This window comes from Phalacrocorax carbo, chromosome 3 (assembly GCF_963921805.1).
Source record: "Phalacrocorax carbo chromosome 3, bPhaCar2.1, whole genome shotgun sequence".
NCBI classification, from domain to species: Eukaryota; Metazoa; Chordata; class Aves; order Suliformes; family Phalacrocoracidae; genus Phalacrocorax; species Phalacrocorax carbo.
Genome location: NC_087515.1, coordinates 112,650,684 through 112,676,510, shown reverse-complemented (window position 1 = coordinate 112,676,510; position 25,827 = coordinate 112,650,684). Strand labels below are relative to the sequence as shown.

General features: G+C 49.5%; 1 protein-coding gene across 1 annotated transcript; it reads left to right on the top strand.

Annotated features, from left to right (window-relative positions):
* The first annotated feature begins 2,379 nt into the window (after nt 1-2,379).
* On the top strand, nt 2,380-20,021 carry CYS1 (cystin 1). The gene is made up of 3 exons (XM_064448027.1): nt 2,380-2,993; nt 12,612-12,661; nt 18,640-20,021. The coding sequence occupies exons 1-3, from the start codon at nt 2,739-2,741 to the stop codon at nt 18,743-18,745; spliced, it is 411 nt and encodes a 136-aa protein (XP_064304097.1). The 5' UTR covers nt 2,380-2,738; the 3' UTR covers nt 18,746-20,021.
* Nucleotides 20,022-25,827: the final 5,806 nt, after the last annotated feature.

The following is a 25,827-nucleotide window of genomic DNA, read 5'->3' as shown; positions in this document are numbered from 1 at the left end:
ATTAGCCCTGCTGGTAAAAAGTGTTAAAAGCCACCAGTCCAATGCAAAGAGGAATTTGATAGCCAGTTTTCATTGATTTTTCTGAGAATTCATGTGCTTATCGGGCCTTTATCTTTTGCAATCTTCTCTTTAACTCTCAGCAGTCCTAAAGTCTTTGCAGCAGGGAAATATCACTAAACGGCCTCAGAGTCCTTCAGTGTCACTGCTGCACCACAGCAGCATTGTCACTGCTGCTCAAACAATTTCCTGGCTCCAGCAGTGAGCCACTTCAAAACGCAAGGCATTTGGCTCATATTGACAGCTGGTTTATGGAGCTGGCGTTGCTTCCAAGTGAATCTGAGGGACTGCCCTGGAATGAACTGTTTCCATGGGGGCAGCCAGGAAACTTTCCAGGAGGCTCCAGCCTGTCAGAGACAGCCTGCAGGGATAGAGGAGGAGGAGGAATTTGCTCACTTCTTGTTGGGAACACTTTTTGTCCATGGTGCCTGCAGGGCCTTTCTCCTTGGGGAGGGACGCACTGCACATGGTGAACCTCAACCCACAGCCCCCAGGAGCCCATGCTGTGGAGAGCTCAGGAACATCATCCCTTGCAGACTGAGAAAACTGCCCAGGAAAAGGCAGCAGAGCCCTGTGTCCCAGTGAGCCCCGAGGAACAGCCCCGCCACAGCCCATGGGGGCTGATGACACCTCTGCTCCTACCCAGCCCAAAGCCCCAGCTGCCTCCTCTGCTTTCAGAGACACTTCCATATCATCCAAAAAGCAATACAACTACAGGAATGTTCTTTCCCGGGTTGTGTTAATTCAAGGAAGCAGCTTGAGTTAGAGCTTGGGACTGAACTCCCTCAGTGTAGTTAGCAGTGCCAAGGTCAAAAGTCCTCTCCTGTCCCTCCCTTCTCCTCCAGCTGGAACAGCCCGTCGCACTAATGCTTGTGAGATGTGCCTGCAGCCACACAGTGCATGGGAAGAGATGGGGCTGCCTTTAATCGCTCAGTAAATATGATCACATGGCCACAGAGAGTGCCTTGTGTGCTGCCTTGTCAGAGCAGAGTGATGGCAGTTCCTCCCCTTGCATCCTTCAGCCATTTCATACGTTGTGCATGTGGTTTGGGGCTATTTAATTCCACATTCATCTCCCCCATCTTCTCCTCAACAACCAGGCCCCCTCACTTCTCCTTTCTCCAAGACCTGTCTCAGATCCAAAGCATCTTCTCTGTCAACTCCCCTGTCCCAGAGCCAGGCCCTGCGAATGTCACTGCACCCCCAGACTCCCAGCTGATCTCTTCCTGCAGAAGAATGTCCTTCAAAGAATCATAGAACGGTTTGGGTTGGAAGGGACATTTAAATGTGACCTAGTCCAACCCCCTTGCAATGAGCAAGGGACATCTTCAACTAGATCAGGTTGCTCAAAGCCCCATCCAACCTGACCTTGAATGTTTCCAGAGATGGGGCATCTACCATCTCTCTGGGTAACCTGATCCAGTGTTTCACCACCCTCACCTCAAAAACTTTCTTCTGTATATCTAGTCTGAATCTACTCTCATTTAGTTTCATTGCCTTCCCTCCTCTAGCTCCTCTGTTACAAACTCTTGGGCTTTAGCTTAGTAGTTTAGGAAGAACCAGCAGAATGAATGACTGGTAGATACAATCATTGCAATCAGTGATGAAGAGCACCCAGGAGTCACACTTCTGCGACACACACACCCACACCCACCCACCCACCCACACACACACCCACACCCACACCCCGGTTTTATCAGCCTCTGGTTTGGAAAGAGGGGGGCTGCAGGCCTGCAGGAGCTGCTCGCTCTCCCACTCACCTGTGTGCTGCAGGTAGGGGCTGGAAACCAAGCAGCCACTTTACCCCCCTGCTCTCCTCCCCAGAAGGGAAACGACAGTCTTGCCTTTAACAGGTACTTTTAAATTTGAGCGATACCTCCCAGAGTGTCCAACGATTGCTCTAATATTTTTATTGTCAGAAGCAAAGAAAAAGAAGCAGTTGAGGCTGTTTGGGGGATCTGCTCCACAGGCTCAGCAGGCTGCTGGGAAGCAGGGAGCGACCCTGGCCGTGGGGGTGTGCCGCGGAGGTGCCCAGCTGTCCCCTCCTTTGCGGCTTCCCCGAAACTCCACTCCTTTCGCTGGTTAATCCCAGGGTGGAAAATTTCCCTGCCCCAGAAACACTGGCAGAACGTCGCTCACTGCCCAGAACCTGCCCCAAACGACATCCTCGGGGCTGCGTTATTTTCCAAAGGTCTGCAAGACCCGTCTGAGCGAGGGGTGCTTCCATTTAGCCCGGGGTTGCCGCTCCCGCTGCACGCCTCCTGAAGATGACACGGTTCCTCCCCCGGCGCCGGGAGATGTGTGTAAGGAACGGGAGGATCGGGAGGCCTGAGATAACGGGCTGGTTTTGAAAGTTTTTGATGTAACGGGCTGGTTTGAAGGTTTTGGAAGGATAAGCGGAGCGAGGCAGCCTGCCCGCGCTCGGAGCTCAAAAACTGCGGTTAGAAACGCCGGCGCATCCCGCGCCTGCATCACCCGCTCCGTCCCTCGGCCTTTGGGGCGCTTCTGGGTGCGATTCTCGCACACGCACACAAAAGTAAAGGGGGTCGGGAGACCCCGGCCCCGGGGAGCGGCCCAGAGCCGCGCCCGCGCCCGCCGCGGCCGGGAGAGGCGGCGGGGCCCGGCCGCGCTTCCCGCCGCCCCCCCGCCGGCGCAGCCCCTTGGCCCCGGGGCCGGCGGCCATGGGCAGCGGCAGCAGCCGGCGGCGGGGCGCGGCGGCGGCGGCGGCGGCGCCCGCGGGCAGAGCGGCGGCGGAGGACCGGGAGCTGCTGGAGAGGGTGCTGGCCGAGTGCGAGGAGGCGGCGGCGCTGCCCGGCCCCGGCCGCCGAGCCCCGGCCGCCGGCGGCATCCCCCCGGCCCGGGGCGCCGGGCGCTGCGGGGAGGCGGCGGCGGGAGGCGGCGGCGGCGGCGGGGGGGGGCCCCCGCCCGAGCAGGCGGTAAGTGCCCGCCTCGGCCCCGGCCGGGACCCCGCGACCGGGCGGACCCCCCCGGCGGCGCCCCCGGGAGCCCCCACCCCCCGGGGGTCCTCGCTGGGCGGCGGGGCCCTGCCCCAGCGACGCTACCTGCCGCAGCCGGGGCTGCCCCGAAATAAGCGGCATTACGTTCTTTTTGGCTTTGCTGCAAACCATGCTCGATCACGTTTGCTGCTCTTTGCGTTTGCTCTCTCTGGTGAAAGAGAAATGCCGTCCCGAGAGGGGCCATCCCCTTCTCCCGTTCCTCTGCGCTACTGAAAGTTTCCTTTCCAGCCCTATGGAAATAGCTGGGCTTTATAAAGTACGGCTCGCGCTTTTCTCTGGGTCGGCCTTGTATACAGAAGTTTTAAAATGTGAACGTAAAGCTGCAGCTTAGCGTTTGCTGATCCGCTGCAATTGCAGCCTGGCTCTTCCTAAAGAAGCATTTCCGTCTCTTTCTGTTTAACAAACAGTGGATTTTTCTCTGCGGGAGCTGAGATTTTTTTTTTTTTCCTATCCAAAAATAACAGCAGCATCTCTATCTTCTGGTGATGAGGCCAAAAAACCACCGTATTCTTCCATCTTAGCTCAGCTTTGGAAATTGCCTGCTGTTTGTTAGATAAACACTGTTCCACGCAGATGCACAAAAGTCATCAGACTAAAGTAATATATTTAAAAATAGAAATTAATATTTGGGACCGGGGACTTTCTGCCTGGCATGCCTCAGTTTTGCTCTTTTAGAAGTGTATTGTTTCTGTTGCCAACTGCATGTCCGTGGGGTAAGGATAACTTTGATACAAAATAATTCTTCTATTAGGAAACTTGGCAGGGTTCAGTATGAAAACCCTTTTTCCTTTTTTCCTTGCCCTTTTAACTCCAAACCCTCCCGCGGTATGAACGGGAGCTCAGTCCAGCACCACTTTCTCCCCTGAGTGACTCTTATTTATGAGGGGTCCTCCTGGCTTCCCCCCATTTATCTTTACTTATGGGAACAGAGGCTACTGTTGTCCATTTTTCCTCTGTCTCCACATGTTAGTATCATGGCTGGATCTTTAAAAATAATTATTATATTGGTCGTGAATTTTCCTGTGCATAAAGTGGTATTTTAGCTCTATTCTGAAGTGATGTATAGTCTGGGTAATTACATATCAGAAAGGCAACAGTGCTGCCCCCATCTTTCTTTGCAAAAATCCAGAGACAGTATACCGTGGCAGAGATACTAGTGAATTAATGACAAGGGGCAAACCAGAAAGGATGAAGAATTTAAGATGTGGTGCCTGGGGTTGCATGGGGGGGGTCTCACTGTGCCCAGCTCCCTGCTGCAGACCTCCTCCTCTGGCAACAATGATGGTGAGGAACCCATAGCATCGCCTCAGCTGCCCTGGGTCATTGTCACACCCAGTACAAACCCGGGCTGGGAACACCATCAAGGCTTGCAGCTCAGAGGTGTCTGTGAGGGCCCTCAAAACTCAGCCTGAAGCAGGCACGCGGGGCCTTGGTCACTCAGGGTGGCCAAGCGGTTGGAGCATGCAGCTATGCCGCCTGGGAGGTGATGGTGATGCTGAGCGTCTTGGGTGTCTCCTCGTCCAGCTGCTGCTGCTGCCTCTTGTTTGGGAAGGATGTCCACATCTCTTGCTGCACCCAGACAGGTTGTTTGAAAGACAGCAAAGAATTACCAGTGGTTTGCAAAGACAAAAAAGTCTTAGATACTTTCAGGGTGAACTTGAGGCTCTTCTTGCTAGTGCTTTCTTTACCTGAACGTGGTCCTGCTGAGACAGCTGTCATGGGCTTACTGTTCTGACTCCTTGAGGCCTAAAAAGTCACTATCCTGGGAGAAGGAGGGAGGAAACAAGCAGCACTAAGTTTTGCTTGTTTACTGGATGCAATTTAGTCTTTTAGGCCATTGTGCAAACTGCAGTTCCACCCCTCCCATGAGGCCGGTGGAGGAGGTTTCTGGAAAGGGATACCAGCTTCATTGCGTCACTAGTTCCTTACTAGAAATTTTGAGGGTGATTTCTCTTGGTCTTGCCAGTTTCTCAGCCAGTTGTTCATAATTTCTGACTCGTAGTAGAAATTTTCTTGCATTGCCCTGTTCAGCTGTGCAAGCTGAGGGATGAGCAAAGAAATTTCAGAGAAGAAAGGACGTGTTGACTGAGCAGAGCTAATGGGGGAAAGATGAGGGAGGAGGAAGAAAGGCAATGAAGAGATGTTACAGTAGAAAAGTCTGATGAGAAATAGCCTGTGGAGGAGCAGATTCCGGCTGGTGGGAGGAAAGGAGAGGTTTGCCACCGGCCAGAAGAGAGTGGTTGCATGAAGGCAGGACTCATCTCCCTGGTGTTGCGGTTGGGTTTCTCCGGGGTGTGATGTGCATCGATGTTGTGCTTTCCCAGCTGAACCCCGATGCACTTTGTCAGCCAGCAGCAAGCTGGCAGCACCAATGGGCTGTCAGGCCAGGTGGCAAGGGCTGGTGGAGAGGGATGCGGCTGCATCCTGTAAAGGCTTGAGCCACCTCTATTGCATTCAGACAGTGCTTGGGAGTGAGAAGAGAAAAACTATGGGCTGGGAACCAAACCCTGATGGGGAACATGAACCCAGCTTGGAGCAGAGCCCAACACCTCCTTGTCAGCATCAAATGTCCATTTTCATGTTTGCCCTCCATCCTGTTTCATTGTGCATACTTTTTTCTCCTTTCTTTGCTTAACACAGAAACAGAGCAGGGTGGCAGCTCTTGGTGAAAACCAGGGGGGAGGCCACAGCCTCAGGCATTTCCTCATTGGTTTCCTGAAATGGAAAAATCACACAGACATGTTAGGGTCTTGCTTTTAACAGCTTTTTCCATGGAGTCATCACTTCTCCTGACTGGAGATGGGGTGTGATTACAGTAAGCCGGTCACCCCAGCCGCAGTGCAGGAATAACACAGGTAGAGGGTGTATTAACCGTCTTCTAGAGGGACTATCATATATTTTCAAAAAGCCCAAGTGTTCAAAGATTTGCCTGTTGGTTTTGTGGTGTTTTTTTCAGCCAGGTAAACGTTGTTTCTGCAGATTGGTGTGGCGCAGCCTCATCTCATGGTTGATTGGTCCGTGCTGCAAACATGCAGGAGTCTTGTGGGGACATTTAATGTCATAGCCCATTAGTTTCTTACAGGAATTCAGATAGGTTTATTTTTCTACTCTTGTTAAAATATGCTTCTCCCAACAGAAATTTGATCTTTCTAATTCAGTGCTCTTAGCAATTTATTTCAGCATCTTCTTCCTGGTTGTATTAATGGTCAAAAATGCCCTCAAGTCAAGATATTCTCCTACAGTTGTCCAGGGAGCTGTGCTCCACTGGCCAGGGTGACTTCAGAAACGGTCTTTTCCAGCTGAACATCTGGGACCCCTTGAACTCCAAACAGCTAAGGGAAGCAGCTACGTGAAAAGTCCAAAGCCAGATTATTTCAGATTCTGCTGTTAACTTCCAGATGTGGATCTGGCAGTTGCTGAGCAAAAGGTGTCCCTCTCTTTCGCTTTACCTTCCTCGCCTTTTAAAAGCACCTGAAACACCACCAAAGCCAGGAAGCAGTGAGCTATGCTGTTCCCTCAGCCAGTGTCACCCTCACAGCACAGCTGTGTTGCAGCTGGACTCAGAAAACTGCTGATGAGGGTTTTAATTTCCCCAACATCACTTGGCAGAGCATGGATCACTTTTGCCCTGAAACCATTCCTGATCTACAAACTAAGCACGGGGCATGCGCAGAATAGCCGGGAGTTGGTGTTTTAGTTGGCAGGAGAGGAGAAGCGTGGGAACTCCCCGCATCCCTGCCCACTTCCTATCCACTGCCTGTTCCTAATTCCTTCACTGGCCAGAGGATGTTGCTGCAGACCGGAGCAAGGCTGGGTGTGCTTTGCCTGGGATGCAGCTGGGGCTATACGTCCCATTTGGTACCTACTGACACGTTAGGTAAGCTAGATTTTTTGCCAGTGATAACTCTGGCTGTGGGTTCATGAGAGGCTGATTTCAGCAGCGATGACTGGCTTAGCCACCCATCATTTGCTGGCATCGCTGGAGGGTGCTGCCCTTCTGCTGTACCAGCTCAGCCATCTGCAGCTGTGCTGCAAACTGCATCTGCGACACACTCTGGCTGACATCACCTCCCTCCCCCCCAAGGGGGGCGGATTTTCATTTCAGCTCAGACTCGTCCCCTGGTCCAATTCACAGGTGTATGTGAGGAGGGATTTGAGAACAGCAGATGCAGGGAAGGAAGCACTGCCTTACATCCTGCAGAAAAGCTGTGCTATGAAACCACAGCCCAGCAGAGCAGCACTGGCAGGGGACCATGCTGCTTCCATGTAACTGTTTTAAGCAACTCAGTCACTCTCTAGGCTCATTTGTACATGATGAGATCACTCAGGGTCTATATCACAGGATCACAGAATGGTAGGGGTTGGAAGGGACCTCTCAAGATCTTCTCGTCCCCCCCTGCTTGAGCAGGCACACCTAGAGCAGGGGACACAGGACTATGTCCAGGTGGGTTTTGAATGTCTCCAAGGAAGGAGACTCCACGACATCTCTGGGCAGCCTGTGCCACTGCTCTGGCACCCACACAGGAAAGAAGATTTTTCTCATATTGACTTGGAACTTCCAACCTTGAGGTGTGTTCCAACTTGTGCCCATTGCCCCTTGTCCTGTCGTTGGGCACCACTGAAAAGAGTCCGGCCTCATCCTCTTGACACCCACCCTTCAGATATTTATAAGCATTGATAAGGACCCCCTCTCAGTCTTCTCCAGGCTGAACAAACCCAGGTCTCTCCGCCTTTTCTCATAAGAGAGATGCTCCAGTCCCCTGATTATCTTGGTAGCTCCTCGGTGGACTCTCTCCAGCAGTTCCCTGTCCTTCTTGAACTGGGGAGCCCAGAACTGGACACAGCACTCCAGATGTGGTGTCACTAGGGCAGAGCAGAGGAGGAGGATAACCTCTCTCGATCTGCTGGCCACGCTCCTTTTAATGCACCCCAGGATATTGTTGGCCTTCTTGGCCACAAGGGCACAGTGCTGGCTCATGGTCAATTTGTTGTCCACCAGCACTCCCAGGTCCTTCTCAACAGAGCTGCTTTCCACTAGTTCAGCCCCCAGCCTGTACCGGTGCATGGGGTTGTTCCTCCCCAGGTGCAGGACCTTGCACTTGCTCTTGTTGAATTTCATGAGGTTCCCCTTGGCCCAGCTCTCCAGCCTGTCCAGGCCTCGCTGAATGGCAGCACAGCCTTGTGGTGTATCAGCCACTCCTCCCAGCTTGGCATCATCAGCGAACTGGCTGAGGTTACACTCTATCCCTTCATCCAGGTCATTGATGGATATGTTGAACAGGACCGGACCCGGCACAGACCCCCGGGGAGCAGCACTAGTTACAGGCCTCCATCCAGACTCTGCTCCGTTGATCATGACCCTCTGAGTTCTGTTGTTGAGCCAGTTCTCAATCCACCCCACTGTCCTCCAATCCAACCCACACTTCCTTAGCTTGTCTATGAGGATGCTATGGGAGACAGTGTCAAAACTCTACTCTACTATATCTTAGGGCTGTATCTGTACTGGTACACTATACCATAGCAGCTGCCTGGCATCAGACCATGATGGTCTGCCCCGCTAAGCTGCTAGGATGGTCACTGGCAGGGTTTTAGCCTGGGCCAACTTGCAGTCTCCCAAGTAATGCTTGGACATGGTTCATGAGTCAGTACAGGAAACCATCCCCAGGAGGCAGCTTGAATTTGGCCACCTGGTTTTGGAGACAATAAGGTTGAGACTGTAGTTGAGACTATAGCTGACTGGTTTCAGTGCAGCTCAGGGACTGTTCAGAGCCCCCCCAGTGTGCATGGCTCTAGATCCCCCTGCAGTTCCCAGGGGAGGGTGTTCTCATCCAGCTCACCTGCAGCTGCTAGGGCTGCCAGAGGGAGAAGGGAGGGCACTGTGGGGGTAAGAAAGAGCTGCAGGACAGATAAGGAACACCAGCCACAGCTCACACTAGGTTGGGGGGAGCTGGAAGCTGCACCCTGGGAGTGCTGGTTCATGCACACTGTAAAGAGAAATAGCTCCTGCTTCCAGCCCTCTGCTCTGCCTTCCTCCCAGGAGCCGCTGCCCTTATGTAAAGAACAGCTGAACTGTGTGTGCAACGGCTGTCAAACCACCCCACCTCGCATCTCGTTACGTTAAATTAAACCCAAGTACATGCTGGGTGAGCTTAATATTAAAGCCTTTAAAGTTGGTGGAAGTGGCAATGAGGGGCTTTGTAGCACAACAGACCCCAGCATGAGATGCCTACACTGGGAACAGAGTGGAAAAGAAGGAGACATGCTGTGGTCTGGATGAGTAATAAAAAGATGACTGCAAGCTGCAGAAAGGAGAAGCTGACTTCATTTATCTGTTAACAGGGCATAGGCCAACCAGGCCAGCAATTACTTATTTAGCTGTAGGATAGGAACCCATAATATTAAAGTGTCGTGACGTGCGCATCATCTTAACTCACTTAAATGGCTAATACTAATTATCTGCTTAAGTTGCAACATAAACATTACAGCAATCCCCGAGCGGGCTGGGTGGGGTCTGTTTTTATTATGTCTCACTGCCTGCGACTGCCCCTGCTCCGCATCCTGCCCGGCACATGGTGTCACTCGGACATCACGGAGCCAGGTGCCCGGATGAATTAGGAGCGGAGCTGTCAGAGCACAGAGGAAAGGCAGAAGCTGGAGTTGCCTTTTGTTTTCGCTCCCCCCCCCCCCCAGTTTTTCCTGATACATCGGATTAAATGTCGGTAGGCATCTACCTGTGCCAATGCCGAATTCTCTTGGGAAATAAGCGTTGTTGCTGACAGATCCCTTGGAGAAGGTGGGAGCTGATTTTGCACAGAGAAGCATATTTTGCTAACCAGAGCTGCTCCGTTCTGATGACTAATTAATTCTGTCTTCCACCCACACAACACGTACAGCTCGTAATATGGAGGAGTCAGCCACAAGGGGAGAAAAAAAGACAACCTACTGTACAATTCAAACCCATCCTAAACTGATCCAAACCCATCCTATGCCCAGAAGTGTTGGAAGCTGGGTTCTTGCTGTGAGAAGTGCAGCATCAAAGCGCTCCTGGAGAACTGTATTCCCCTTGGTGCTGAGGATGAGTGGCGTTCTTCACCTGGTGGAAGGAAACCAGGGTGGCAGCAGTAGCCTGGTGGGTGATGGTGATGGTGAGGGCATGCATTGTGGGGTGCACTCCCAGGAGGTGTCAGCTCTCTGAGCTTAGCATGACATCCTCCTGGCACTGCTGCTTACTCTCGTCTCTTGTGGGAAATTGCCAAGAAATGATGCTAAATAACCAGGAGGGAACTCTCTTCCCTCACCATCAGCTTTCTCACATAGCCTCATCTCCACCTGGACCCAGGACCTGTTTCTAGAACAGTTCATGCGCTTCCAGAGAAAATAAGATGTTGCCAAAGAACAGGGGCTCTACTGAAAGAAAGTAGAGTGCCTTCTGACAGGTATCAAAAGATGTTACAAGTCCTTCATAGAGATTTAGTTTATAATTTTAAGCAAGCAGCTAGGACATGAAAGACTGTGGACAGCAGACATCTTTCCCAGCTCCAGAAATGGAAGCTGCTTAGGACTCACCTGGAACAGGCATTGACCCAGTGCCATGAGAGAGGTGTCTTTGCTGCAGCCCCACCTCACCTGCTTAAGCATGGGATCCAAAGGTGACCATGGCAGCACAAAGCCCACCCAACAAGCAGAAAAGAGCTGAACAGTTTGCTGACAAGCACCTATCTGCCTAGCAGAATGTGAGACTGCTGTGTTTAAACCTCAACTCCTGTCCATCTGCATGTGAAGCAGTTAAGGAAGGACTGTAGTGAAAACATCTCCAGGTGGATGTTTCTATCCAGTGAATGGCACATATAAGCCTGGCCGATACCAACTGATTTAAATGAGCACAAAACTGCACCTAAAGCCATCATGCCTGTACTGGCGCTGCCTATGGAGGGGTAGCTCTCCTCTATAGCTCCCACATTTAGCAGTGCCGGTCCTGTGCATGGCTGAACCACAAGACAGCACAGGTTTGAGCTATTTCAAAAGCAGATACATGATCTTACTGAGGAATCGCTTGATCCCACCCAGCCCTGCAGAAATACCACACAGCAGGTGTATAGGCAATGGCTCTGAACTGCAAGCTTTTCCACACCTCTCGTGGTTCCTTTGCTTCCTTTTTGTCTTGTACAGAAAAATATTTTCCTCTTTTCCACGCTGATGGAACAACTGTTCATTTCTATTTTCTGGAAGCCAAGTCCTCGCTTTGGTTCTGTGTGCTACCCGTTTAACGTCTTTTAGCATCATCATGAAACTCAGGCTAACTTGTACGAAGGCAGCCTACCAGCTTCAGGGCTGCAGCTCAGAAAAAATAATGGCAAGCCAAAATGGGTCTATTTCTGTGCAAAACCACAGCCCTTGTCCCTGTCCCCCTCCCTTTCCCCGTAAGTGTACAGTGAAGAAGTGGAAAAAGATGAAAGTTATATTCTTCTCAGTAGCATCTGGCAGCCGGGGGTTCATTTTATTACTGGTCCAACTGGGGGCTCAGACAGACACAGGATCTCATCATCTTCCCATTTTAAATGCTATTACATTTGGCTTTGATTGCCCGCCTTGTGTCCCATTGGAGACCTGTGGGCTTCCAGCGTAGGGAAGGTGGATGTTTCACTCCAGGTGGATCATTGCAGGGAAATGGCTTTGTCAGGTGAAAAGAATTAGGTCTGTGTTGCCGTAACATCCTTCCTTAGCAGGTATTTTCATACTTTCTACCTGTCAGCCAGCAGGGCAGTGTGTATTCATGGGAAAACTGGGAGGTTTAATGAGTTAACGTTTGGTGATTTCGGTTCCATAGCCTGCAGCCACCCAGCCCTGAATGCTGAAACAGAGCTAGCAGAAGGATGGTTAGTCAAAGGGGTCTCTTGTACCTGTATTGTCTCCACAGAGAGAGGGGGATTTAAACCAGGACAGACATAGCCTACTACAGGCAGAGCTAGGTTTCACAGAAATAAAAGATAGTTTGGGTTGGAAGGGACTTTTGAAGATCATCTGCCATGGGTAGGGACACCTTCCACTAGACCAGGTTGCTCAAAGCTCTGTCTGTCCTGACCTTGAACACTTCCAGGGATGGGGCATCCACAGCCTCTCTGGGCAACCTGTTCCAGTGCCTCACCACCCTCATTGTAAAAATCTTCTTTATGTCCGATGTAAGCCTCCTCTCTTTCAGTCTAAAATGGTTGCCCCTTGTCCTGTCACTACAGGTCTGGTAAAAAGTCTCTCTCTATTTTTCTTATAAGCCCCCTTTATATACTGAAAGGCTGCAATAAGGTCTCCCTGAAGCCTTCTTTTCTCCAGGCTGAACAACCCCAACTCTCTCAACATTTCCCTATAGGAGGTGTTCCATCCCTCTGATTATTTCCATGGTTCCACCACTCTAAAAGATCCATCCTTCAGAGCTGGAGGCAGTACTCCAGGTGGGGTCTCCCCAGAGTGAAGTAGAGAAGAATCACCTCCCATGCATTTAAAGTGTTGTAACTGAAATACGTGGCTTTTCTTCTTTCCCAGGCTTTGTCACCCAGAAGGCCACCAGGCCCAGAGAACAACGCCGACCATCAGTGAGTACCCTGTGCTTTCATTATATCTTCACAGGGGAAAAGTGGCTGGAACAAAGGAAGCATAAAGGGGAAAGCTATTTCTGCATGCCTCTGCTGTGCAAAAGAGAGGTGGGAATGGTGTCAAATAGTTCATAGCCCTAAATATTCTGTCCTCCACCTGTTTGCCAATTAAAAGAAATCCTGGAGCTGTGCTGCCTGAAGAGATCCCGACTCCATCTCAAGTACAATATAGAGATTTATTCCTGGTCATGAGCAATGCAGAATTTAGCAGGATGTCCACGTGTTGCAGAGGCACCTTGAAGGAGCTTGTGAAGAGGCTGCTGGTTTTGGGAGTGCTCAGAAAACACACCTGTCCCCACTCTCCCAACAATGAGGCTCGTATGGGCACTCGCAAGGACTGTGGGCTCTCCTGGGCCCTTCAGCATCCTCGATGGGCTTTGGGCTATGGTGGCAACAGAGCAGCCTCCCTGGGGAGTGCACATGCAGCCCTGTCGCAGTCCCCCACCGAGCTCCCCAGCCCCAGGCTCTCACTGGCCCCTCATCCCCTGCCAGGGCTTTCCTTCTCCCTCCCTCTTTGACACGCAAAGGGAAGGCTTGAGACAGCAGAAACTGGTTTTTGATTTGGGACGACAAAGCAGGGGCTTCTTTTCATTTGGATAACATTTGCTTTATACCTACTGCAGAGCCCCATTGCGCAGCTCACGTGTGAAGTGCCTGTACCGCCCGTGATAAGCAGGGCTGCAATTTCTGCTGGCAAGAAGTGCATGCAAACATTTTTTTTGGAAATGGTCCAACACCCACCAAAACTGCATTTTAAAGAAACCAAATCAAGCCCTAGAAACAGCATTTAATGAGCGTCGGTGTCTCATCATTCACACTTCTGTTGTCCCAAAACTTGGGTCCGCTACCTGGTGTGTGTCACCCAATTTACACACAGAGTTGAGGTATTTTCCTTTCTTATGTAAATGTGTAGGTGCGGGTGCAAGGTACAAACCAGCACACCCTTGGTGTAAGCTAACAGTTATTTATACACAAGATATTAACATATTTAATAATCTAATTTGTTCATCGTTAAATGATTGGTTAAAATTCTTCACCTCCCATGTAAATAACTATGCATGCCCACTATGATTTTTGAGACCTCTACTTCCTTAACCTTTTGGGTCAGCAGGTTTCTTGAGTGGATGGTCTTTGAGTGGGTGGTCGTGATCTCCCCCTGCCGGCATTACCTTTCCTCTAGTTTCACTTAAATTTGGCAACACTCAGCAGGCCTTCATTAGCCGTTAACAAAGCAGAATATAATTCACTTTGGGGTTTTTGTTCTGAGGCAGAGACGTCCCATTTAACTATGCCATAGTGTTGTTAGGGTAAAGTCAGCTATGTTAATCTTTATGGATACTGCTTCTGCAGCTAGAACTATTCTATGTAAGCACTCACATTATAAGCAGCAAAAATCAGCCTTGTCTTGACAGAGTTGCTGACTGAAGTTGCTGAATTCATATAAAGCCAATTAAAGAAGAAACAAATGTCAAGCATGGAGAAAAAAACGTAGGTATGGAGACTTAATACTGTCTGCCAAGAGAGCAGTCATGCAAGATAGATGCTGTAGGTGTGCACCTCCTGTACTGCAAATATTCCTGTGTGACACCCCACAAGCATCTAAACCCAGCCCTAATAAATACCTTTGGTGCTCATGGGAACACAGCTGGATGTACTCCTGATCATGCTGTGCTACCTCTTTCCCCTGCAATTCTTTTGTGAACCACTCTCCAGCATCTGGTAGTACATGGGTGGGATGGCACAGCCCGGGAACGCTGTAATGATCACATAATTGCTGCCAAGGCTCGTGTCACTGGCAGAGTTACTGGGGCATTGTTTTGACCTATTTTCCACCTGCAAGGCCTTGGAGAAGGCATTTTAATGATTAACCCTGGACTTCCCTGCCCTCAGCAAAATGATAAAAAAACAGTGGCCTAGAGTCACTCCAACAAAATTTTCAGCCACTTAATTCACATTTCTACCTAGGAGCTTGTCACCCTAGCCGCCCATCAGTGATATGGTCACCAGAGCCCGCAGGCAGCTCTTCCCACGCCAGGCAGCTGCCTGACACCAGGGACGCGGCACTGCCAGCCATCTCCACTGCTGAGGAGGTTGGCACATCACCGCCAGTGCCTTGCTCAAAGGTGGTTTTTGCTCACTTTTGGTCTAATTTTGCCCTTTGCATTTCCTTCTTATTGCATAGTTCATTGTCTTTCCATTAAAAACAAACAAAAAAAAAGCCTCTCTCTTTTAATAATCCTTGAAGACAGAGAGGCCTTTAGCTGAAATGGAGCACGTTTCTTGCTTTCCTCTTTCCTAAATTGCTTCACTCTATCCCCTTAAATCGCTTTTATTGCTGCTTTCTAAACTCCCTCCAAGCTGTTAATAACTTTTGAGTAATGAGATACCCAGAGGTGTGCACAGTACTCTTGATGGAGTTGCACTGGCCTTTTTTTTTCTTTGCTGTTCTACCATGCTGCAAATTCCCCTCTCATAAACTTTTCAGCTAGCTCTTTCCCTCTCAGCACTGCTCCTTTCCAGGTTTTTCTCTCCCTCAAAATAGCTGGGGTTTGAAAAATTTTCCCTTCAATGTACTGATCTGTTATTTTCTGAATCAGAAAGTGTAACAGCCCTCAGCTGGATTCAATGTGATTGCAAGCCCTGAGCTGCAGCCCTGGCTGCAAGTTGATGAGAGCAACAAGGGGCCACCTCTCCTGCTTGAGCAGCTGGAGGAGCACAGGACCAGGCTTGTGGTCCACCACCTCCTGTCTGACCCATGTCCTGCGCTTGGGATCTCCCTGCCACAGCCTCTCACATAACTCCAGGACCAGCAGAAACAGCTGCCTCAACATGCCTTTGAGATCAAGGTTCAGGCTGGGAGGGCCTCAGGACATCTCTAGTCCAATCTCCTGCTGCAATCTGGATCAGCTGTGATGTCGAAGTAGAACGCTCCAGGCTTTGTCCCATCAGGTCTTGAAAGCCTCCAGGGATGGAGCCTGTGCAACCACAGCCTGTTCCTCTGCTTGCTGTCCTCGGGGTGCAGAAGTTTCTCCTTTTATCCAAATAGACCTTCTCCCTTTTAAATTTATTTCCATTTTTTCCATATTAAATGATGCAGAACTTTGCCACAGTAATAGAGAGAAAGCAGCAAATTGCTTTTCCTTTGCTCTTGAAATAAACACAGCACACTCTGTTCCTTTCAATTCTGGGATGTGCATGGTAGGTGGGGTTTGCTTTTGCCTTTTTAAAAGCACATCTATGTTTCAGTGAGTTCCAGTTTTACCTGGAGATTTTCTCCCATGCTCGGAGGTCACCATGCAAGCCAAAGAATCGAGAATAATTAACAGTGGGAAATTATGTAACCTCTAAGAGAAACAATGACTCCTCTGTGGGCCTGCAAGCAATTGCTAAGAGGTCTGCCTCTAATTCATCAGGCCATATAAAATTAGTTTAAGGGTTGTCACAGTGCGGCATTTAAATCAATAAATCGTGTATTTAAGTCATATTTCTGCATTTCCTTTTCCCATTTCTTGCTTTGTAGCTGCTGGTGTATGATTCTAGCTCTTGGGCTTTTAGCTTTCTTCCTAGCTCTCGTTTACTGTGGTGGAAACGAAATTGCTTGCAGTCCACCAGAAGGAAAATTAATAAAAGGAATAAGCAGAAGAGTCTCCTTGCTAAATCCTACTTGCTGCCATCAGAACTTGCCAACAAGGACATGGGGCAGCGTAAATAAGTGTAGGACACCCACATGACCCAGCTGCCACACCAGCTGGTCATCAGGTGGCTCCAGGGAAAACATCGAACTATTTCTGACATGCAGGGGACACAGTGTTAATGAATTCAGGTCAGAGCAGCTGGACTAGGCAGAAGACTTTCTGATCTGGACAGATAAGGACAGAGGAAGGGTTGCATTGGTGCCGTTTGCTCCACAGAGGCAGCAGCAGGAGACTGGCTGCTGCCTGTTTCAGGAGTGTTGTGGATGCTCCCTCGCCCAAGGACAGCAGTTCTCATCTGCCAAAGACAGCTAAGGGCTCATGAAAGCACTTCCCCTATGACAGAGTTTCCTTAGAAAAGCATTTCAGGGCCCTTTTCTTCAATTCTGAGTCTACATTTACTTACCTGCATTGGGGCAGCTCCTGTGATTTCATCTAATAAATAGGTCCTCAGTTTTTTTCACTGAAGGATGCTAATGACCAAATTCATGCCAGCTACGAGACCAAGGGAGATAGATCTCATTCTCAGGGAAATGGTAAGTCAATAGATGCTACATAATCAGTCTGGGACAGATTTGGAGCCATTTGGATATGAAAATCTCTTTGCTTTGGCAACCAACCAGCTGCCACACAAAACCGTTTCTTTCTTGTTTGTTTCTTCTCCACCAGTGGATGGCCACAAAGTAAGGCCACCAATCTCAGTTGACATGGCATTGCAGAGCACTTTACAGTTTGGATGTACCAACTCAAGTCTCCACTTAGCTCTGCACCTCACCATGACCTCCCTTTCATGGAGCCACGTGCCCCAACTTCCAGAGATTAGCCTCATGGCCTGGCTTGCTCATCTCCTGGTTCTCTACAAGGTCAAGGAGGAGGGCTCGCTTGTCAGCTGCTGTCTCTGTTCTTGAGTCCTGGAGGGCAAGATCAAGTAGACTTATTTGGTAGCTTGAGCTACAGTGATCAAAGCTTGCAGAAGACATTTCACTGTTCTCCCTCATGCAGGTAGGGGCAGATTACCCTTGTACCCAACATAAACCACCACTGATAATACCAATAAAATAACCATACCAGTTCCCTTTGAATCATACATCAGTTCCCACCTGCGAGAGAGTTGTGCTGATATGAAGATAAATAAAAGCCATAAAAGCATTCATATTTTGGTTGAAACTCAAATGCCTTACAGATAGAAACAAAAAAAAACCCACTTTCTGCATAAAACCTGAAAACTAGTAACTAGCATAGAGGTTATACAGTCCTTCAGCTGGGCCTCGAACCTAACTCACCAAAAGGATCTGTGAGTTTGATCTGGAGCATCATAATGCTAAAGGAGAAGCCACTGGCTGAGCATTTACACACCATTCTGGGAGTCACACACACATCAACCTAGACTTTAACTGCTAGGACCACGGTCCCTTCGCAGCAGGCAGCTCCACCGAGCTGATGGATGTTGCCTTTTGACTTCTCAGTCATACACACTCACTCTCAGCTGCTTCCTCTCCCCTCAGGCTTGACCCTAGGTTTCCCTGAGGCAGAGTCTCTGATACGACATACGCCGGATGAATTTATTGAGTGGTATACTGGTAAAGAACAACTTGAGCTGGGTGCCTCGGGATAGGGACCCCAAACAAAGAAACCCCTGGGCAATTATACTCTTACAATCTAAGTTCCCCTCTCCACATGTGACAGTTTGGTCAAATAGCAATATTTGGGTCTGGGGTCTTCTTGTTCCTTATTGGATCCTTTCTCTGTCTCCAGCTGGGACACCCCCTTTCTTATCTTAATGGATGCAGCTTTTTCGGAGGGTCGTGGCTACCTTATCTGTCTGGTTTGCACTGGGTTTGGGTCCTTCCTTCATGCAGCTAAGTAAAAGTTCAGTATACGGTCAGCGTATCTAGGTGAAAGTTCAGAGTGTGCGGCCCAAGGCTTTAGCAAGCCTTGCTACTAATGCTGCGTATCGGATTCCATTTGAGCTAGAAAGTGACTTCTACAACAGCAAGGGCTATACTGCAATGAACTCACAGACTAAAATAGCTGCCAAGTGATAGCAAATGTCAGCAAGTGATCTCCCTGTGGACTATGGGAGCTAGACGTGACAGTATCTGTGTCTCAGTAAGGCATGTGCAGCTTGATCTTTCCATTCACAAAAAAAAAAATGAAGGGTCATCTTGTGTCTTCAGAGCTTGATTCTCTCTCATAGCACCAATAACTCATTCCCTTCCCCGGCAGGTGCCCAGAGAGGAACGGCAAGAAGCCGGCGGGACAGTCCACAATATCATATGATTACTCGGAGGAGGAGCTCATGGCAAGCATCGAGCAGGAGTACTGCCGCTGAACCCAACCCCCTGCCACGAGAACTGCAAGCACGTTCCTGGAAGCCCAGCTGGAGCAAAACGGCTGCTGACAACACCTCACACAGTGAGATGGCACAGGAGAGGTGGGTGGTGAAGGGAGGTGAAGCGTGAGGGGCAGTGCGGCTGCTTGGGAAGCATGGAGGAGAAAGCCCTCCTGACCAGTTCTGAGTGAGAGCGTGAAGATCCTCACCAACTGCTAATTTCTGATCGGTGCTGCTGTAAGAAGGACCAATTCACCTTGCAAATCAATATTTAGAAGCTCATTTCTAAATGGTATTTACAAATGAAGATGTACTACAATTGAAGTGTCATACTAGAAGTTTTGAGGAATGGTGCTTTGAAGGAAGATAATGTTTTCTCTTAGCAGAAGAAAAATGCAGCAATATCATTCAGTTCAGATCTCATTTAAGGGAGTGTTGCATGAAATTAATATTCCTGCCACTTAAAACAGGCCAAATTCACTCCTTGCACTGTGCAGGCCTCCAGGTCTAAATTTGGCACTGTTTCTTCAAATGTGGTCCCCAGCATGGGATGTAAGATGAAAAGGGGACTGAGCCCTCCATCCAGTACACAGGCAGTGTCATCCCAGAGTTCAAATCCCACCACTTAGGCAAACGAGGCTCCTGGAACCTAATAGGGAGCATAGGATTTCTGTCCCTTCAGGGTGGGTTGCCAGCACCAGTGTGGTACCTGGGGCTCCTTGGCGTGGATCCTCCAGCAAAAGCAGGAGGCATGTCCCTGGTGCTGCCTTGTTGTGCACAGTGATCATCCATCTTTAGAGGGATTTGCACTCTGTTGCAGAGCAGCTCTTTGTGATCAGTTTTCAGAATTATCAGTCCTGGCCTTCCCATTTATTTCTTGTAGGTAACCTAGAAGAGAAAACACTATATTCTACCATTAGCTGACTGCAAAATAAAATAGAAAGTTGGCTCTCCAGAGAAAAATATGTATTTTCAGTGCTCCCTGACAGGGAAGCCTGGTATTTCAGGGTTTCTGCCTTTATTTTACCTGCACCGTAATGTATTATGAGTAGCTGCTTATTATCAGAAGTAGAAAAATACCTTATTTCTGTCTTCATAAAAGACATCAGATGAAATCTTCACATAGACTGTATAAATGCAAGAGGAAACAGCAGGACACGTCTTAAGATGCTGCATTTTACCTTCTTTGTAATTCCTGGTATCTGTGAAACAGAAATAAACGCATCTGTACTCTATGTAGCTCTCAGTAAAGGCATCAAATGTTTTGAAAAAGGCTCTCCAGCTTACGTGGCAAATTGTCTTAGACTACCTGCAGAGACTAAGCAAAACACATCGTTGGAGGGTGGCGGGAGAGATGCCGTGAGGCAGACACTAGATTACACCCCTGGCACACGTACTCATGCTCCAGTTGTCTTTCCTGCAGCAGCCTTCAGCAAGGCTGGCCATCGCACTCTGCCCGAGGGCTCAGGAGCTGCCGGGCAGGCAGCAGAGGTGGGCAGCAGATAGGGAGCTGACCTCCTGCAAAGCTACACAAGCTTGGAGGAAAGAGCTCCCAGCACAGCGGCCGCAGTGCTTTGATAGGACGAGGGGCAATGGTTTTAAACTGGAAGAGGGTAGATTTAGGCTGGACAAAAGGAAGAAATTGTTTACTGTGAGGGTGGTGAGACACCGGAACAGGTTACCCAGAGATGTGATAGATGACGCATCCCTGGCAGTGTTCAAGGCCAGGTTGGATGGGTCTTTGAGCAACCTGGTCTAGTAGAAGGTGTCCCTACCTACGGCAGGGGGTTGGAACTAGATGATCTATAGGGTCCCTTCCAACCCAAACCATTCTATGATTCTGTGATACCTCAGTGGCCCAGAAGCAGCCAGAGTAGAAAGCAGATGTCCTTGCATAGCTTGGGGGAAGTCAGGTGGGCCCTCTAGAGCAAAAGGGCTCTCCAACCCTCCTGAAAAAATCTGATTTTGAATGATAGCGCTTTATTTTTGGCAGGAACAGTCATTTTTAGACTTACTAATGCTACTAAGCTGCAGTGGGACCGCAGTTTCTCTGCAGTGTATCAAGCGTCAGCAGCCAGACCTCCCAGAGCTTGTATTAGTTTTCAGCAGCTCTCAAAGACCTACTGGGGTGAGCAGAATGTGCCTGTGGAGAGCAGGAAAAACACGGGCGACCTGCAGACTCCAGCACCAGAGGCAATCACGGTACTCCAGACCCTGTCTTTCCTTAATCACCACACTGTTTTAGATTTTCCTTCTATATGGTTTTCATTTTCCTGGCCAGGACCTTCCTTGTACCGAGGTCCCCAGAGTCTCCGGCAGACATGGGGAGATGCTTCGAGGACCTCAGTCACAGCTCCCCCATCACAAGGACAGGGCCAGCGTGTTGCCATCCTTTTGGGTGGCCTCCAGTGACACAGCAAACCAGAAGGAAAGCCACGCTGCTGTCAGACCATGCTGCAACGTGAGCAGACAGGGCACCGCAGCAGGTGCCCCTACGCCAGGCAGAGCACGCAGCTCCATCCCATAGCATGGCACAGGCAGGGACCAGGGCTCTGCCTTCCCCCAGGGTCCCTCTGCCTGTGCCTTGTCTCTCCTCGCGGACTTTCTCCCTCTGAGACTGCATCTGGTGACTAGCCCAGGTAATAGCTCTACAACCCATTTCAGGCTCTCCTAAAAGAAAGCCCAAGTTTAACAAGTTTGCAGAGAGTGAAAAAAACCCCACAAAAACCTAAACTGACAGAAATCTCTCTTGACTGAACACAGCAAACCATTAAGCTTCTTCACAAAATTAGCTTATCAAATAGCCAGGGGACAAGCATGTTGCTGCACCTGGAATAAAGGTGCAGTGGGTTTCACAGGCAACCTTTCCAGCATCACTGAGAGAAAAGGAGGAGCTGCAGGAACACAAGAAAGTCCAGAAGGGAGTGATGGAGCTGGGACAGCCATTGCACCAGAAAAAAGGTGGGAGAAAGAAGTTTTGAGATGCAAGGAGGGGCCTCAAACTATGCATTGGTCTTGCAGGCTTTCTCCGGGCCATTAAATGATGCGTGCTCTGTGCTGAGCTCTGACCACAGAGTCAGCTGGCACAGAAAGGCTCACAACCATCTATCTTATCCTCACACCATGCAGAATGGGATGGTGGTACCCAACCAGCTCCCCAGTCTGCCCAGGAATTGTCAGGGACTGTGCTCCCCCACCTGCGTCAAACGTGTACCCAGCAGCATGCCAAAACCTGGAGGGTGGCACTGGGGCTTGTAGCTAGGAAGGCACGATTGCACGGTGTAACTACGTGGTGTCAGTGTAACCCTACTTTTGATCCATCCTTTGCTCAGGGAAAACAGGACACTAGATCATTTGCAGGTAAATAATCATATTGAGGAAGTACCTGAGCCCACAACTAATTTCAAGAGAAACTTCTTCAATTAATTGCTTTTTACAGAAAAGAACAATTGCGCTACGGAGATCACTTGGCCACATTTCAGGCAGTGAATGCTGACATCCCACCAGCTTCATTATCGGAAAGTTTATTTTCTTTTCATTGTATTCCTCTATAACCTTCATCAAATCACAACTGCTTGTAAAACGAAAAATTATTTGGTTTGCCAGTATTTTCTGACCCTAAAACATTTCTGTTGTTCAGGAGAGTCTCTCATTCATCATTTTAGAAACCAGCCTCCTGTCCAATACACACAGCGTAAGACAGTGCAGCCCAGCACAGGTCTTGAGCTAATGCTATTAATCCCCATTAATAAAACAGCAACAGTCTATGCATATTAACTGAATTACTACATTATTCATCTAACAACGACGAATGCTACACACTGTGTTTTGCACCAGTCCAAAAGGAGTGGGAGCACCTTGCTGGCCAGCTGGCTGTCTACACATACCTCCTATCACCATTATTTTTTAAGTGAGGCAAAACCAGTCGCTGAGAGGACTGAAGAGGGTCATTTTTTTCAGCTGATAGTGAAAAATTACTCTTTAGTGCATGAAGAGATATCAGCACTTCTGAGCTTAGTGACTTCCATGAGTTCACAAGGTTTCTTACCTGGCCATGCAAGAAGATGCCAGCTGAAAGGTCAGGGTGGTAAAAGCATTAAAGCCATATTTTTAAAATTACTCAACCCAAGATCTTAAAAAGCAAAACCGATTAACCTGAAACTACAGACCCAGTTTGCACACTTACTCAGACTCTCAATTTCACTCAAATCTGGGTTTTTCTTGTGCTTTGAATCCTTTTCCCCATCTTTGTAGATGCCTTTTCTTTCTGACAGCACTGCGATGGATGCTGCTTCTTTTTGCAGAGCTCTGCCTTTTCAGTAGCCCAGTAAATGGGCAGAACTCTTTCCCAAAGAGCAACTAAGAAAACAGATTGGTGACGAAGCAGTTTTAGGAAGTGAGTTGTTTTTTACCTGGTGTGTAGCCACGCAGTGAGATCTACAAGCTTCAAGAATTCAACTGGGAGCTGTAGGTAGATTTGAGTGGGGAGAAAGCTGTGACGATCCATGCTTGGGTGAGATGGCTGGAAAGAACGATGAAGAACAGATAGTCACCATAACCTCCTCAGGAGAGGAGGTCTTTATAGTCCACCTCCATTTCTGGGACTCCAAATGCCAGTCCTTTTGCCCAGTGTACATGAGGATGGTTCCCGTACGCATGTATCTGCCAGCACCCCATTGTCAAGACCTCTGAGAGCAGAGCAACTAATGCATCTGATGCATCACGTCCAGCACCTTCACAATATTAGAGGAGAAAGGAGGGTGGCACCCTTGCCACCCCAGGCATGTTCTTCTCCAACCTCCTTCCTCTGAGGATCAAACTCCCAGAAGCTTTCAGCCAAACTATGCACACACACACACCCCCCCAGGAGCTGAAACAGAACCACTGCCCCGGGTGAGATGCAGCCCTGGAGTTGCGCCACACGAGAGTGGCAGCGCTCCCCACTGCACTTGGCAGGCGAGGTAGAGCACCAGCTGCCTGGCGCAGACTTCATCCAGAACAGGGCTTTTCCCCACCACCCCCTCCACCCTGGACACAGGGCATGGCAATTGTTTGCACAGGGTGAAGTGCATTTATCTGGACAACGATAACCAAGAGAAAATAAATTGGTCTGAACTCGACACATACTACAAGGGAGAAAGTTAAACCTAAGGTATCCTTCCCATCCAGGAAAATCTCTCCCTGGAAAGGGCATGCTCCAGCTTTCTTGAGCTTTCTGCACTGCAAGATGCACCCATGGCCACCTGCGCACATCAGAAAGTAAATGATGCCCAATTTCCTCCTCCTACACTCAAGGACTGAAGCAGAAACTGAGGACGACTGCATTTGACAGAGGATGAACCAATCTGGAGAGAAAATGCCTCAGTGCTAACATACTTGCCACAGGAGAGGTAATCCCATGGACTGCAAACAGGCCCGGCTGAGGCTTTGCAGCATCCTCCTGAGCTGTCTCGCCGCTTCCTTAGCCTGTAGGTTGCTGGGTTTTGAGTCATGATTTATTCTTTCTGCACGCACGGAAGAAGTTTGCCTTCTCATGGCCATAGCCTGCCTGCTTCAAGCTGCCTTGCCAGACACGAACAGAAGGTAAACAGGCAGATGGGCTCACAGATTAAACTTCAAAACCTGTTAGAAGATTTATCCCAGCAGATGAACTCAAGCCAGACGCAACCCTGAGGCAGTATTCGGCTCACAAGAGATGACGGATGAAGCGCCACCTTCATCATTCACAGGATGTCAAGCGCAGCTTTCACAGCTGGAATTGGAGAGTTAGCCAGAGCTGTAGCCTGAGCCAGAGGAACACACCGAGCAGGCAACCACTCGGCAGCACAGGCCACCTCTGCCCTCCTGGCACTGCAGCTTCAGAATGGATTCACGCTTCTAGTATGCGAACTGCAAGTGGATCGGTGCTCGTCAGGTTTGAGAGCAAGACCAGGCAAGCTGCCGCTCAGCTGGAGGTTTGGCCGTACCGGCTGTATAGCCACACACAGGAAAGCAATGCTGGTCTAACTGCAAAGTGTAGCGTTACACCAACGGACGCGTTTGAGCACACATGCATTTTTCTTTAGAAAACTTTTCATCCTCATGGATTTAGAATGGCTAACAAGATAGAAAGACTCTTGCCCACACAATGCCCGCGTTAGCACAGCGGTAGCTGGGAAAGCTTCCTCACATACCAGCTGTTTTCTCTCACAGGATGAAGCTGTTCCAGACTCCAGCCCCGTCAGGACGTATGCCGACCACACCTCCTGGCAGCACATAACAACTCAGACCGCAGCTTGGTTCAAAGAGCAGAAAGATGAGCACAGAACTGTGAAATCCATAGTCGCGTTTCCCGTAAGCAAAGCGAGGGAGATGATATAAAAACGGGCAGAAAAATTACGGGTATTGTTTAGCGTATGACTTGATGCTCAGAAAAACCTTACTTGAAAAATAGTAGTAGGAACAGACAGGTGGGACATCTTCCCCTGCGAGACAAAGCGTTATGGAGACCGGCAGAGCCCAGGGGCTGAGGAGTTTGTCCTACTCTGCCAGAGCACTGATCCCCCAGGAAGGCCTTCCCTTCCAGTTGTTCTCCCGACAGGGAAGCAGGACCATCTACAGGGTCTTCTCTTTTCACCTTCTGCACACTTGCAAGGATTATGTGCTCTTCTGCAGACAAAGCCTTGAGTCACCACTCCCAGTTTGCTCTCCGAGGGCTCTGACTGCAGAGCCTGAATCACCTTTCAGGGAAAGGCTGTGGCAGAAAGCTGCTGTCATTCCGCCCCCTCCTCCCCTTCTCTGCCATTGAAATGTAACCCTGCTAGAAATAAACATTGCTGCAACGCAGGAACTGATGCTTGAAAATGAAAAGTGATCGCTGCTGCTGTCGCGCCGCTAGACACCTCTTTCCCAGCGAAACCTGGAGGTGACACCCAGCCCGCCACAGCACAGGCCCACGGGAACAGGAAGAACCAGGGCTAATGCAGCCACCTTTTGAGTCAAGTTCTCGTCTCCTCTTTATTTCCAGCATTCATGCCATGCACAGCTTGCAACGCGAACAGAGCAGCACTTGGACCACCACCTTTTGCCGACAGCTTCTGGAG